Raw genomic sequence first — 15,198 nt, 5'->3', positions numbered from 1 at the left:
CCTCCATTCCCCCAGTCTATTGCAGGGGTCCCTGTTCTCCCTGGCTGGCCCCCATAAATGAGAGAGGCGCTGGAATAGGTTCCCCTTCTTCCAGCCTCACTCCTTTCCTTTCCCTGCCAGCTGAGACCCAGCCTTTTCTGTAGGTCAAGGTCACCCAGGGGGCCCCGCCCATGGAGGGGCCGGGTTTGCTGGAGGACCGCCCCGGCCCGGCCCCTCGCAGCCCTGGCCCTGCCCCTCGCAGTCCAGCGCCCTGGACGCAGCGGCCGCCCGGGAAGGGATGCGCGGCCGGAGCCGGTGGGGACACGCCCGCTGGCCGGAGCCCGTGCGCTCCCTGCTGCGAGTTTTGGGGACCCGGAACGCCTCTGCTGCCACAGGCCTGGCGCAAGGTAAGGGTGAATGAGGGGGTGCGCCAAGGGAAGGTCTCCAAGTCTGTGCGCCCTGCTCTGGCCACTGAGGAGACTCTGTCCCACTGACCCTGCAGTCAAGGTGGGCGCACTGTCTCCAAACTTGGGGTCCCTTGGGCGTTCGGACCCCACCTCTGCTGAACTACTGTCTCGCTTCCTTCTCTCCTTGGACCCCTGGAGAGGGGCTGGGGTCTCTCGTGGTGCTTCTCACTTGGATAGCCACTTGGACCCTGGATTGGGGGAGGATGGAGAAGGGGTCCACCTGCCACCAGCTGATCAGCACCCTTCAGGACACCTGGTTGCTAGGGAGGTGAAAGGCATCAAGGTGGGTATTCTCACTTTTGGGGCACAGTTTCTGGGATGGGGGGGGGGAACCCAGCCTGGCCTGTGCTCTCAGCCCTCTGCGGATTTTTTTTCTACCAGTGTCTCCAGTGGGTAATACAGGCTTGGACTGCCTGGAAACTGGGACCCCCTTCTGCAAAGTGCTTCCTACTCTTGTTTTGCTTGTCACAATTTTGGAGAGCTAGTGGGAAGAAGATGGGGACTTCCCAGAGCCATTTCAGAATGCCCAGGATAGCATTGCACCCCCCCTCCACAGCCAGGGGGCTCACAGGCTCCAAAAGAAGGTCCCCCCCACCCCAAAGCACACTATGGAGCCTGAAGTTGCCTGTGTCACTGCTGGTGAGGGGGCTGGTGTTGGGACCCACACAGAGCCCACAAGACTAGAGCTGGACTGCTGGATCCTTTTAATGACACTCCAGCAGGCCTGATTCAGAGGTAAACTGGGGTACAGCAGAGAGAGAGAGAGAGAGAGAGAGAGAGAGAGAGAGAGAGAGAGAGAGAGAGAGAGAGAGAGAGAGAGAGAGAGAAGAGAGAGAGAGAAGAGAGGAGAGAGAGAGAGAGGAGGAGGAGAGAGGAGAGAGAGAGAGAGAGAGAGAGAAACCAGCGTTGGGCCAATTTCCAGAAGCGCCCCAGACCTTGGAGGCCTTCGAAGCCCAGTTAAACATTGCCCCCTCCCCCGAGGCTGGGGGGAAGGATGCTTCAGGCTGGCCAGTGCTGGACCCTCTCAAATGTTGGTGCCCTCCTGTGGCCCTCGTCCCTGCTGCCAGGCAGGTTTAAAATAGTTCTGTGGCTCCTGCAGAGGCCGGGAGGGCTGGTCACTGCTGACCCACTTTTTCCAAACACGATGCTGGCTCTGTAGTCAGTGGGTCAGAAAGAGACACGGAGTGAGTCTCTGGCACTGAGCTTTTGGGGGGCCACTGAGAAGCAGGACTCGAGGTCCTAGGAGAGAGACTTGAGTTCTGGCAGGGAAACCCACTGGGGTGAGAAGGGCCTGAGTAGGGAGAAGCAGGCATGGGGACACAGAGGCTTCAGGAGGCTGGGCACTGACTGTATCAGACAGCAGCGTGTGGATAAGGTCTTCAGCATGTTTGGGGCATCCTCTGCTGTGCCCCAAGGATATGGGGGAGATGGGGGGAGGCTCCACCTGCTCTCCTAGATGCATCTCTGTTTTTAGGGCCTGTATGTACTTGGCCGGAGGGAGGAGCAGGCCATTGGAGGAGGGGAAGTTGGCAGGGGAAGGCCTGGCTGGTTTGGGGAGTTGAATTCACTGGGGTGTGGAAAGGATCCCCCGACACACATCTTATCCCCAAGTCTCTCAGATAAATGGTGGGTGGTAAGGCAGTGAACACTGAAAGTTGGATCCAACTTGGTCCAAATGCCCATCCTGCTTGGAGATGGGCTGAGTGTGAGAAGCTCACCAGGTTGGCATTCTGAGGGTACCTTGGCATGTGACCCACTTATTTCCAGTGTGGAAGTTCAGGATGCCCATGCCATCCCCTTCCTGGGTGGAAGGCTGCTTCCAGAAGCAGCTCTGTGGGTGGGCCCAAGTCTTTGGAAGGGAGCTGGGTGTTTGTTTGAGACCCTGGTTTTCACTCAGGAATGAATCAGACACTGAGCCAGGACGACTTTCGCCTCCAGAGAGTGTAGCTTATTTTGTTTTGAACTTTGGTTCTGTTTGTTTCTGGGCCACACCAGCAGTTTCTGGGTCTTACTTCTGGCTCTGTGCTCTGGGAGCACTTCTCTGGGGTGTCGGGATTCTGGGATTGAACTGGGCTTGGTTTGGGGCAAGGCAAAGGTCTTAATTTCTGTCCTGTCTCTCCGACTGCTGCTTGGGAAAGTCTTTGGAAGGGCAAGGCCTGATCCCTGATGTCACGGAGTGGCCAATGAAAAGTTGGGACTTTCAGGGTTGGAGGTGAAATGGGTGGGGAGGCAGATGCCAAATCAATAGCTTGTTTCTCTGGCCTCAGTTCTGGGATCCATCATGGGGCTGGGATCCCCAAACAGACACTCTGGAGGTCTTGCTTGACCCTGCTTGACCCCTGACAGCCTCTTTAGATGGTAGTGACTGGGACGTAAGAGCATACAAGGATAGGCCCCCTTTCTGGTCTCCCCTTCAAACCCAAAACCTTGCTCTTGAGAACAGAATGGCTGTACCAGAGAGCCCCAGGCTGGAGGGATGTCTGGGTGTCTGGGTGGCCAGGGTGTGACCCCTGAAACAGAGGGATGCCAGGCACGTCCACCTGTGTGTGGACCCTTCCAGGCTTCCTCCTATCCAGGCCACAGACTACAGGTCTGGCCTCATTGCCATCTTGGGGGCCTCACAGGCCGGTGTGCTGGTCCAAGTTGCATATACCCTAGCTCCCACTCCTGTTTTCTGCTCTGCCCCTCTCAAGGTCACAAGGTCACTAATTAACTTGGTCCCCCAGATATTGCCAGACTCCTCTGAAGGGGAAAGCTCAGTTTGGGTCTAGGGTGAATATAGACAGGCAGCAGTATCTTGGACAAAAAACTTCTGGTTAATTCCCAGGGACTCTCAAGGTTTGGGTTTGGTTTGAACTGTTCATGTTGCAATGCCTGTGGTACTCGGGCTTGTGTTTGAGAGAGCTCAGGGGATTTGGGGGTTCTAGAGATGGAAGTTGGTCCCCAAGTCTGGAAGCATTGCCTATGGACTGAATCCTGCTGTGACCCCTGTAAAATCACCCCACGCACTGTATCTCCAACCCCAGGTAAACAAGTCTGTATGTGGGTCGCACATGAAATGAATCCAAACCGGGCTGAGGGTAAAACACATGTAATATGAGAGTCTTCTACCTCATATGGGGAGCCAGCTGCCTGCCAGAGCTGCCATTTTTATTGAATCCAGAGACCACCCTTGGGTGGGACAGTAAGGTCAGTGTAAGTACAGATAGCTCAGGATATCCTGAGCCAGTCCCACCCAGGTTTACAAGGAAGACAATCTCTGTTTTGGGCTAGATCCAAGTTGTAAAGAAATATACAAAGCAACCAGGGACGATCTTGGTTTTAGGTAAAATAAGGTGTAAGCTAACAGACCCTCCTCCTTTACTTCTGCCCCTCCAACAGAGGGTTTGCCATGATCTTGGTGGGAAGCTCTAGGCAGGAGCTTTGACCAGAAGTGGGGACCCCCAAAGCCTGTCTGGCTCTAAAACAGGACCTTCTCTCTGCCAGTGTATGGGGATTGGGGCTCTGGAATCCACAGAAGCACCTACAAAACCACCAAACCCAGCACAAGTGCAGCCGCTCGCCCTGCCTCCTGGATCCCTGGGCTCTCTGGAAATTTTCTTGCTCCCAAATGTCACCATTGTGCTTTGACCCTGGACCTGGTGCCTACAGGGTCACCCCACACTTGGGGCCTGAGGGCCATGGGGTGTTCCTCTTGATGGAGTCTGTAAGCAGCAGGAATCTAACAGAAGCATGAAGGAGAGTCGTCTTTCTGATCTTATTTGTGTACTGATTTGGGGATAAGGACATCGCAGGTATTAAGGGTGACAAGATGCTCCCCCAAAGTAGTGTCTGGGCTCTCTTAGGCAGAGGTTCAGCCCAGTTTCTCTGGATCCAAGGAAAGTTGCAACTGTAAGCAGGTTTGGCCCGAGTTGCCTCCTTCTTACCATGGGATGGTGTGAATGTCTGTTTCTATCCGGACCCTTGGCTTTGCCTTTTCTCCAAGACTGTGGGTCTTGGTGGGGCACTGCTAAACTCCTTACCCAAGGAGTCTGGTTTCTGGCATGGAAATGCACCCATGATCTAAGGATTTCCCAGTGCTCCCCTCGACCAAGTGTGCGGCCGCTTAGAGAAATATTTTACTCCTGTGCTTGGCATGTCTTCTATAAAACCCTTTCCCATTGTGGCACAACAAGGCTTGCTCCAGGCTGGCGAGAGCTGGTCCAGCCCTTCCTGTTTCAGAACTGGCCTGTGGACATCTCAGTCCATCCACAGAGCAGGAGCAGTCTGATGTCAGAGTTTGTTCCACAGAGCTTCAGCTTAAAGCGAAGGGGAAAGCTTTACTCTACGTGGAATTTTCTAGAACATAGTGGTTTCCTTCCGTGACTCAGAAATGCTGGTACTGGGCAGAGATGCTGTTGGATCTGACCCAGGAGTGCTGGGACTGAGCAGATATTCTGGTGGGTCTGACCTTGGGGGGGGGTAACTTAGACTGAATTGGGGAGGGGGTCCCTGTTGGTTTGACCCTGGAGTGCTGGTATTGCAGCTTGAACTCTGCTTTTGCTCTGAGTCCTTCAGAAAGTCAGTTTTGAAACTTGTTCTGTTCGTTGCTTGAAGACTTTGGGCTGAATCTTCAGCCATCTGCCTCCTGTGTCTGTGGGGCTCTGTGCTGCCCCCCCCCCCAGAGCTTCTCTGTCCTGTCCACAACCACCTCATATTCACTATCCTCCACCTCCCCAATGCACTGGCTTTGGAGTCCCCAGAGTGAAGTTGGAGTGAGATCAAAACATGGATTCCTATAGTCTCAGTGTGTCTGTGATATGGCAGGACCCATCTCAGGGACATTTCTTTCGGGTTTGGCTGGTGACCCAGCCCTCTCTCCAGCTCTGGGGTGCTCTCTGATCCTTGGAGCCCATCTTTGCAAATCTCTTCCACCTGTTGCTATCAGACATGTTCCTTACAGACCCTGAAAACGTGGAGGATTCACACCACAGTACATCATGAGATCATGCCTCATGCTATGTGACTTGGATTGAGTTTGTTTTAAATATTTATTTTTAGGGGATCATTCCTACAGATGTTCAGAGACTTTGTCGCCTCATGGGAGGGCCTGTCTTCTGTGCAAAGCACGCAGAAGAAACTTCACCCCATTTCTCTTGATGGGAGTTTGAGCTTCCTGAGTCCACCAGTCCTTGTTGCTTTCCCTGTCCATGATGCCTCTGATATCCCTGGTCTGGAGTTTCCCCTTAACTCTACCCACCCTCCCTAGTCTGCTTTGCTCACCTTGGTCCTATTCTGTGGGGAAGCTGAGCTACTTCCTGCTGTAGCTGAGGCTTCCCTACAGAGATACATGTCCTTTTCTTCCAGGTAAGGGCCATGCTAAACTCCAGGTCAGTGAGGCCCTGTGATATTTGGGCTTGGCCTCCCTCACCTCCTGTACCCCCCACCAAAGCACCCCAGCTACCTCATGTCCTGAGCCTTTCACCCACCCCAGTGGCCTTTGCATGTGCTTGTTCAGAATTGCCTTCTGGAAACTACAACTGGAATTGGGAAGGCCTCTCTGAATCCAGTCGGTTTGTAGCTTTCCTGAGGAAGGGCCAGGCCCCCCAAATTTTCTGGGAGTGCAGCTTTTGGTGAACAAACTCACCCCACTCTAAGCTTCTGCTAATGGCCCCATCCTCATTTCCTGAAATCCAGGTTGTCCGTGTATGCCACAGGAGGAATGGACCCCTGGGCTTTTCACATTGTCTTGGGACAAACCAGGGAGCTAGGGACCCCATGATGTGGCTTCTTAAAATGTGGGGTACATTTGTCCGTCAGTCCTTGCACTGAATCAGCAGTTGCCAGACTAGAAGTGGGTGGTCTGTCCCCCACTTGCCCTGCAGGATTTTTGGAGTCCTATGTGTAACCCTTCCCCCAATACCCTTTTACCTAAGCTTTCTTTTGAGATGTTAATCCCACTTGGATGATCAGACCCACCTACACCTGGGATGGGGCAGGCTGTTTTCAATAAAGAATAAAAATGTCTGAAGATGAAGTGTAATAGTGGAGAAATAATTCACCATCAGCTAAAGTTTCATCAGAGTCAACTTGCTTTTTATTCCATGGTCCTGTCCGACATATGCTTTTCCTCCCCTCTGCTTTTTCTGCTAAGCATTTTTGTTGCCCCACTCTCTCTTTCCTTGCTGTTTCTCTTCTCCCCTCTCCAGACATTTTTATTCTTTATTTAAAGCAGCCTGCCCCATGTCAGGTATGGACCAGTCTGATCATCCAGGTGGGATTAACATCTCAAAAGAAAGTTTATGTAAAAGGGCGTTGGGGGGGCCTGGTGCCTGAATGCTTCACCCATCACCCCCATTGCAGTCCAAATAGGAACCCTTCGGACCCCATGTTCTGAGTGGTTCTACAGACCCATCCATGTCTGCCTGCCATTATCTGCAAGCTTGTCCCAGTGGGTTGTTGGCTTCTAAACTGGGATGTGCTGGAAATGCTGCCCATTCACTTGTCTGGATTCCTACACCTGGCTGGTCCTATGCAAAGCTCAGACTGAAATGTTGCATCTGCCACTTGGCTTTTCTGTGCCAGGGGGTGGTGACAGGAATCTGCACTGTGGGATGTCCCGAAGCCACCAGCTGTGCTATGGGGTGGGGGCGGGGACATGTTACTGACACTGGAGCTCAGGAGTATGGGAGTCAGAGGGAGGCGGGCAGATGCTAGTCTGATGCAAGTGACCTCCTTTTACAAGTACTGACTATTGGAAATAGGTGACAGTGTATCTGGGGAACCTCCCTGTGGACTGATCCTCCCCGACACCCCCAGGTGCCCATATTCCCCTTCTCTGAGACCTCCTCTCAGTAGCTTTGGGTGCTCAGGGCCTGAACCTTGCTGAAGATCAATCAATCCTGGGCCTTATCTACATGCTATGCACTGCTTGCACTTAAATCCCACTTTGGCCTCCCAGACAACCTCCCTGACTGTTACGAGCCACGCAGAACTAGAGCAAGAGCCCCTCAGCCCGGGGGTCACTCCTGCTCAGAAGGAATCTGGGATACAGGTGGATGGATATCATAGGGTGGGGAGCTGTTGACATCTGCACCCTTCCCAGGCCAGCTGGCTGCACCCACTTTCAGGAGTAGATGCGATGGGAGCAGGAACTGGATTTAGGAGGAGCGTTTAGAAAGGACCCCAACTGGGTACATGGGCATCCAGCACATCTATGGGGCTAGAAAACTCAGGATCCTGGGAGGTCCAGGTTCCTCAGTTCTTCAGTTGCCCAGTTCCTCCTATGGCCAACAGAGGGGGCAGCTCCCCATCAAATCACCGGCCTCGGTTCCTTGGGGCCTTTGTCCCTCCTCTGTGGGTCCTGAGGGCAGGACTGGGAGGCCAGGCGGCTCTGAGCAGTTTGTTGAGTGGCCAGTTGGCTGGTTTCTTGTGTGTCTGCTGGGGAGGACGGTCCGCGGGTTCCTGATGGTGCTTCAGAGTCAAGGGGGCTCCCCGGCCTACTAAAGCCCGTGGGTGACTCCTGCTTTGGGGAGGATGAGCTGCCCAATCCTACAGGCCTGCTGCCTGCCCTCATCTGCAGCTATGTCTATTCATTCACTCATTTGCTCACTCACTCATTCACTTATTCACTCATTTATTTGTTCACTCACTCATTCATTCACTCTTATATTTTATTCATTCTTTTATTCACCCACTCATTCACCCAGTCATTCACTATTTCATATATTTAATCACTCATTCGTTCACCCACTCATTCATTCATTCACCCGTTCATTCACTCATTTTTGCTCTTTCATGTATTTATTCACTCATTCATTCATTTATTCACTCTTCCATATATTTATTCACTTACTCATTCATTCACTCATTCTATGGATGAGTGTCTATTCCTGCCTCCATATCCCATTCGGGAGAGATCAGTAGGACTCACCTAGCTTTGTCCCCAGCAGGGTGCTGCTCACTGGCCCTTAGAGGCTGATGATTTGGGGGCAGGGGCCAGTACTCCCTGGACAGATGCCATGGAGCAGCCGAGTAGGAGTGGTGCTCCTCAAGGAAAGTTATCAGACACCAGAGGATGTGTTGGACACAGACACCTCCCCTGAATCCCCCCAAGGAAAGGGGATGCTGTTACCCACATTTCAACATTCATTACCAAAAAAGGAACCCTCTGGGCCCGGAGAGATAGCACAGTGGCGTTTGCCTTGCAAGCAGCCGATCCAGGCCCAAAGGTGGTTGGTTCGAATCCCGGTGTCCCATATGGTCTCCTGTGCCTGCCAGGAGCTATTTCTGAGCAGACAGCCAGGAGGAACCCCTGAGCACCGCCGGGTGTGGCCCAAAAACCAAAAAAAAAAAAAAAAAAGTAACCCTCTGATATCAGAGAGATCAAAGGGTGGGTTTTGGGGCTCAATCCTGATGGACCCCAGACACCACAAGATGAAGCAGGAAAAATCCTGTCAAACTCCTTGATATTTTCTCCAGGGCCAAGACAGTCATGCTGTCTCCCAGAAGGGGCACAGGTCCTGGTCCAAAACCCATGTTCTGCTGGCCTCCGGGTCCCTCCCCTACTACCTGCTATGTCAGGGAAACTCACCTCTACCTGCAGTGCCTGGTCACCCTCTGGAGACCAAAACTCCAGACGCCTGTCTTTCCTACTGACCTTCCTAGAAAAACTTCTGTCCCACCAGGCTCCATCCCTCACCACCACCACCACCACCACCACCATCAGATATTTCTAATGAAAATTAGTTAGACTGCCTCTTCCGATGGAAATGCCATGTACTAGCGAGCACGCAGAGTCAGGGAAAAACTCATGACTGGCCCAGACCAGCATAGTTCCAATGGGGCACCGTGATTTGCAAAGTGTGTGTGTGAGTGGATATATGTATGCATGTAAGTATGTAAGTATGTGTATACAAGCATGTATGAATGTGTATATGTGGAGTATATGTGACAATGTATGTTGATTAAAACATATAAAACATATAGTCCGTGTCTTGGGTGAGGCTGCCCCAGGCACTGCGTTTCTAACCTCTCATGTGGACAGTTCAGATGAAGAAGGGTAGTAGTGGCAGAGAAAGAATTCACAAGCAGTCACTTCAAGTTTCATTGGGGAGTCAGCTTGCTTTATTTCTCAGGCTTTTCCCTGCCATATGCTTTTCCTCACATCTGCTTCTCTGCTGAGCTTTCTGCTGCACCTCTTTCCCTTTACTTTTTCTCCATGTATCTCCTTTTCTTCCCCCCAAGCCAGAATCTTTTATTCTTAAACAGCCCATCCCATCCCAGGTATGGGCGGTCTGTTCATCCAGGTGGGATTAACATCTCAAAAGAAGGTTAGGGTGTGACTGGAGTAGTGGTGAAAACAGTAGAGTGTTTGCCTTGAATGTGGCTAACCTAGGATGGACCACAGTTTGATCTCCCCTCGTCCTGTATGGTCCCCTGTAGAATTAAATAATTAATGATGGAGCTGGATGGTGATGGGACGAATGGAGGGACCTTTCTCTGCCATCCCAGGCCATGTGGCTCCTCAACCCTCATTCAGCTGATGGGTCCCAGGTTTAGGTGAACGGCGGAATCAGACTCATCCATAGACAGGCATTAGGAAGTATCAGTTTTATTCATACCCTATCCACCACACGTGTGGTCAATTTCAACCATTTATGCATGTTATCCTTAGCTTGCCCTGCGTCTTAACTTGTCTGGCCATGTCTTTTCCTCATACCTCTCCATGCTGGCAAAAGGGGCAAAAGCCCTAATCCTCTCTGGTCAAAGCCTTATCTACCCTTTCCAAGACCCCTCCCAGGAAATGGGCGGGGTCTTGCAGGTAAAGTTAAGGTAATATCCACTTCCCAAGACTCCTCCCAGAAATGGGCGGGTCTCAGGTAGCTACACCTAAATCCAGGGTGGAGTTACATTCCCCCAAGCCAGGAGCGATTTCTGAGTGCATAGCTAGGAGTAACTCCTGAGTGTCACCTGGTGTGGGCCAAAAAGCAAAAAAAATCAAAAGAAGGTTAGAGAAACAGGAAGTTGGAGGCAGGGTTACAAGTATGTATGTATGTGAGTGTGGATGTAGGTATGTTTGTATGTATGAGTCTATGTGTATATGTGAGTATGTGTGTGTTTGTGTGTGTTCCCTTGGTGCCTGACTGCAAAATCACCCCTTGCGCTGTTATTTCCAACCCTAGGTGAATCAGTCTGAATCTGGATCACGTATAAAATAATCCAGACCAGGCTGAGGGTGAAACACATAGTCTGGCAGTCTTCTACCTTGTATCTCCAACAAGATGTCTACCACAACTGTTTTTATGGAATACAGAGACCACCCCCCGGGTGGGGCAGTAAGGACAAAGTGAGGGCAGATAGCTCAGGCTATCCTGAGCTTGTCCCATCCAGGTTTACATATAAGATATGTTTTGGATGAAACCAAGTTGTAAACAAACATGCAAAGAAATCAGGGGTGATCTTTGTTTTGTTTTGTTTGTTCTTGGGTCACACCCAGCTGCGCTCCGCTCAGGGATTACTCCTGAATCTGTGCTCAGAAATCACTCCCAGCAAGCATGGGGGGGGGGGGGCTTATGGGATGTTGGAAAGGAAATCGAAATTGAACTACTGTTGGTCCTGAGTCAGCCACTTACAAGACAAACGCCCTACCACTGTTCTATCTCTCTGGCCCTCGATAATTTTTGTTTTGGGTAAAATAAGGTTACCTAACATCTGACCCTGCACTTTTGCCTGGGGTACTGGGGATCCAGGGCTACTCCAGGCAGTGGTAGGCCTCTTCTTCCCCCTTGCCTCCCTACAGTGATATCTGTCTACCCCTGGAACCTTGGCTCAGCTACTGGGCCTCACTGTGCTCTGCTGTCCCACCCCATGTGCTGCAGCTGCAGCAACAGATTCTGCTCAACGTTCAGTCATCTCACACCCACAGGGCAGTGTGTGGAGCTGTGCAGGGCTCTAGAGAGAGACCTGGGGTCCAGCTGGGCAAGGCAGTAAGGCCACTGCTGCTGCTACTGGCAAGGCTGCCTATGGGTCTGGTGACCGGCGACCACAGGGCAGACCGTAAGAGGCCTAGGCATGAGGGGAAGGCAGAGCGGACCATGGTTATCTGTGACACTCACAGTTTTTATTCCCCTTTGTGTGTGACATCAAACTGAGGGCTTGGGTGGGGAGTCATCTGATCGTTGTTAGGACATTTTCAGCTCTTCCCATCCTGGAAGACCCTCAGTGGGTTTCTGCATTTTTTCATTGCTAGGTGCCCGGGTGCCTGGCACAGAGTCAGTGCAGTCAGGATCTCTGCCTTTGAGTGTGTGTGTGTGTGTGTGTGTGTGTGTGTGTGTGTGTGTGTGTGAATGAATGAATGAATGAGTCAATGAGGGAAAGATTGAGTGACTGTTCAGTCAGTGACGGAGTGTGGGAATGAGCAAACGAGTGAGTGTTTGCATGTGTGCTTGAGTGAATGTGAGTGACTGAGGAGTATGTGGGAAAAGGCACACTGCTGAGCAAGGGAGAATGTGAGTGAGTGTGTGACGGAATGCACAAGTGAGGATAAGAGTGAACAAGTACACGAATAAGCGTGTGAGGGAATGAGTCTCAGCAAGACGGAGTGTGTGAGTGATAGAGCAAGTGTACCAATGAATGAATGTATGGGCGACTGAAAAAGTGAGTGAATAAGGAAACAAGCATCTGAGTAAATGAGTGAGTTAAAGTGAGTCAGAGAATGTAAAGGATTTAGTGATTAGATGAATGTTAAATATAATAACGAGGGCCAGAGTGATATAGCACGGTGGTAGGACGTTTGCCTTGCCTGCAGTCAAACTGAGGTCAACCTGGGTTCAATCTTTGGCGTCCCATATGGTCCCCCAAGCCTGCCAGGAATGATTTCTTCTGAGTGCAGAGCCAGGAGTACCTGAGCACCACTGGGTGTGATCCCTCAAAAAAACCCAACCCCCCCAAATAATAATGAGGGCCAGAGCGATAGCACAGCAGCAGAGCATTTGCCTTGCAAACCGGGATGGTTTAATTTCTGAGATCCTATGGTCCCCAAGCCTGCCAGGAGTGATTTCTGAGTGCAGAGCCAGGAGGAACCCCTGAGCACCGTCAGGTGTGGCCCCCATATATATATTTTATATACACACACATATATATATATATACACACATATATATTTTAAATGAGTGAATAAATGTTTGCATAAGTAAAAGGATGAATGTATGAGTGAGTAGATGAGAGGGTGCTTGAATGAGATGTGAACGAGTGAATGAATAAGTTGAATGTATGTGACTAAATAAATACATGAATGACTGACTATGGAAAGAATGAATGACTGAATAAATGAATGTTTGAGTGTGAGTGCGGAGCACATGGGTAAGTGAACAGACAAGGGACTGTCACTATCCCAGAGTTGCCGCTGAGCTGAGCTCCCCTAACTTCCATCTTGGGGTGCGTCCTTGGTCCTGCAGAGGGCCGGGGAGCCATCCAGGACCTGGGCACCCTCGTCCCTGCTCTGTTGTTGGTGCAAACCAGCCTTGCCAGAAGCAGCAGCAGCTCCAGAAACATCCCTGCCTCTGCCCCGTGGCTATCGCTAATTGGTGACATCCCCTTCTGCTTCCTGGTTCTTTTCAGTGGGGTTGCTCTGCTGGCATCTTGGCTGGTCGAGGTGGGGAGCCCCACTTCCTTCGCCCCCACTGGCTACAGGATGGAGATCCTGTCCTCCTGGTCGCCCTCACCTGGATCCCAAAGTGAACTGGCCTTCTAGGCTTTTCATCCAGGCTCTGCCTGAGCTGGGGAGCAGGAGGTGCCTCTAGGGGCCAGACCCAAGAACAGCTCATTAACACCTTGAAAGACACCTCTGGAAGTGGCAGCCCCAGGGGTGGGCAGGGCGGGTACCTCCCAGCATAGCCAGACTTCCTCCAGGGCTCTGGGGAAGCCTCCTTGGCATGCACCAGCACCCCCAGACCCTCACCCAGAGTGGTGCCCAAGGAAGTCCCCAAAGGTAGCTCTGTGGAGCCGGGGAAGGCCAGAAGCCGGCTCCCCAATCTTGCGGAAGCTCAGGCCTCAGCTCCAGTGCCAGCTCTGGATGGAGGCAGAGCAGCAGGGCCCTGGGAGAAGCCCTGGGGCCGAGGTGGGCGGCTCCTTGCTGGGGATCCGACCTCTCCTCCCAGAGCCCAGGTGCCTGGACCCTCTCCCCAGCCCGCCCCAGCCCTGAGAACTCCATCACACTCCCCCTTCGTGACGTCATGCCCCTCGCGCGCGCGGCCTGATGGGAGAATCCTCATGTTTTCCAACAGATGCTCCCAAGAACAGCTTTCAGATGAAAGCAATTTGCAAGAGCGGAAGAAAGATTCTTATTTTCCCCTGTTTTTGTCTTTCTTTTTCTTAACCCCCAGGGGGGTGGGGGGTGGGGTGGGGGGCGGGAAGAACACCCCCCAGAATTTCTTGGATAGCACCTCCCCAGAACCCCCCTCCCAATAAACACAGGGCAAAGAAAAAGTTTTTTTTTTTAATTTCTTGGTTCAACTTTTTTATTTTTCTTTTTTTTGCAATTCTTTTTTTCTTTTTACCCCCCACCCTGGAATAGAGACCTAAGAATGGGAATAAACACGAATACATAACAAAGCCAGCCAGGCCTAGCCAGCCAGCCAGCGCGCGCGCCGGGATGCGGCTGGTGGGAACCCCACCAGGCTAGGCTAGGCTATTGTCTTCGGGGGCGCTGAACCCCCGGCTCCGGAGAGCCCCTCCGGCCCCTTGCCGGTCCTTCCCAGCCCTTCAGGATTTTGCCCTTATCCAAGACACCCCCGCCGCCTCCCTCGCCGTGACCTTGGCCGCCGTGGACGCTCCTTCCCCGGGCGCCTTCCAGCTGGCCCCTGCGGCGCTGGGCCCATGGCCGCGTCGGAGGACGGGAGTGGCTGCCTCGTGTCTCGGGGCCGCTCCCAGAGTGACCCCAGCGTCCTCGGGGACCCCTCGGCCACCTCCGCTGCGGATGCCGCCGGGGAGAACCCAGGTAACGGTTTTGAGAGGGAGGCGGGCAGGGCAGGGCGCACAGGGCGCGCAGGGCGCAAGGCGCGCGCCCAGGGCTCCCCGCGCCCCTTGCGCCTTTGGGGGAGCCCCAGGGGGACCCCGACGCTTCAGATCGGAGGCTCAGGTTTCCCCTGCCAGGCTAGGGCGCAGCCGGGAAGCTCTCTTTGTCCGGGAAGGAGCGATTTCCCCTGCGCAATGGAGGCGCTTGGGATGGGCCCCTTGGCACGCTGGCTGGGGGTAAGGCTGGGCCACCTTGGGCCTCTTCTTGGGCGCTGCTGATCAGCCATGGAGGGGAAGAGAGAGAGAGAACTCTTGGATGCCGCCGCCCTGCCCAGTTCTGGCTCCGAGGTCTCCTGCGCCCAGCCCTGGCGGGCCCAGCCTGGCTGAGGTCCCTGTGCCAAGGCTCCGAGGGTTGGAGCTGGCACCGGCTTGGGCTGGGCAGGGCGCACCTGGGCACGCGGCTGAAGCCCCCACCCCGGACAGGTGCGCGCTCTGCATGCAGTAAGGATGCAGGGGCCGGTGCCAGGCATGAGCCTGGTTCCCGGGAATGATGAGCTGGTACCCTGGGCATCCCCCCCCCCCGCCCACCGCACCGCACCCCACCCCAAGGCGACGTCCGCTGTGGAGGTGATCAGTCCGATCACAAAGGCGTCTGTGGGGCTTGATGGATCACTTTTTCAGAGAAGGAAGAAAGGCCTCCTAACGCCCGAGGGGGGCTGGGGCTGAGTTGCGCGGGGCCCTGTCGCCATGGAGACGC

The 15,198-nt window shown here is 53.2% G+C and overlaps 1 protein-coding gene across 2 annotated transcripts in view; it reads left to right on the top strand.

Annotated features, from left to right (window-relative positions):
* Positions 1-256: 256 nt before the first annotated feature.
* PHACTR3 (phosphatase and actin regulator 3) overlaps positions 257-15,198 on the top strand; it is a 112,571-nt gene continuing 97,629 nt past the window's right edge. Inside the window, exon 1 of one of the 2 annotated variants that reach the window (XM_049776345.1) lies at positions 257-386. In XM_049776345.1, the coding sequence (XP_049632302.1) occupies positions 278-386 (109 nt within the window). In that variant the 5' untranslated portion in view covers positions 257-277. Of the gene's footprint in view, positions 387-13,998; positions 14,425-15,198 lie in introns of those variants that run through there. The other variant, XM_049776344.1, reaches the window with a different exon arrangement.

The sequence above is a fragment of the Suncus etruscus genome, chromosome 7 (genome assembly GCF_024139225.1).
Source record: "Suncus etruscus isolate mSunEtr1 chromosome 7, mSunEtr1.pri.cur, whole genome shotgun sequence".
NCBI lineage: Eukaryota > Metazoa > Chordata > Mammalia > Eulipotyphla > Soricidae > Suncus > Suncus etruscus.
Note: the sequence above shows the minus strand (reverse complement) of the source record. Positions and strands in the feature narration are given on the sequence as shown.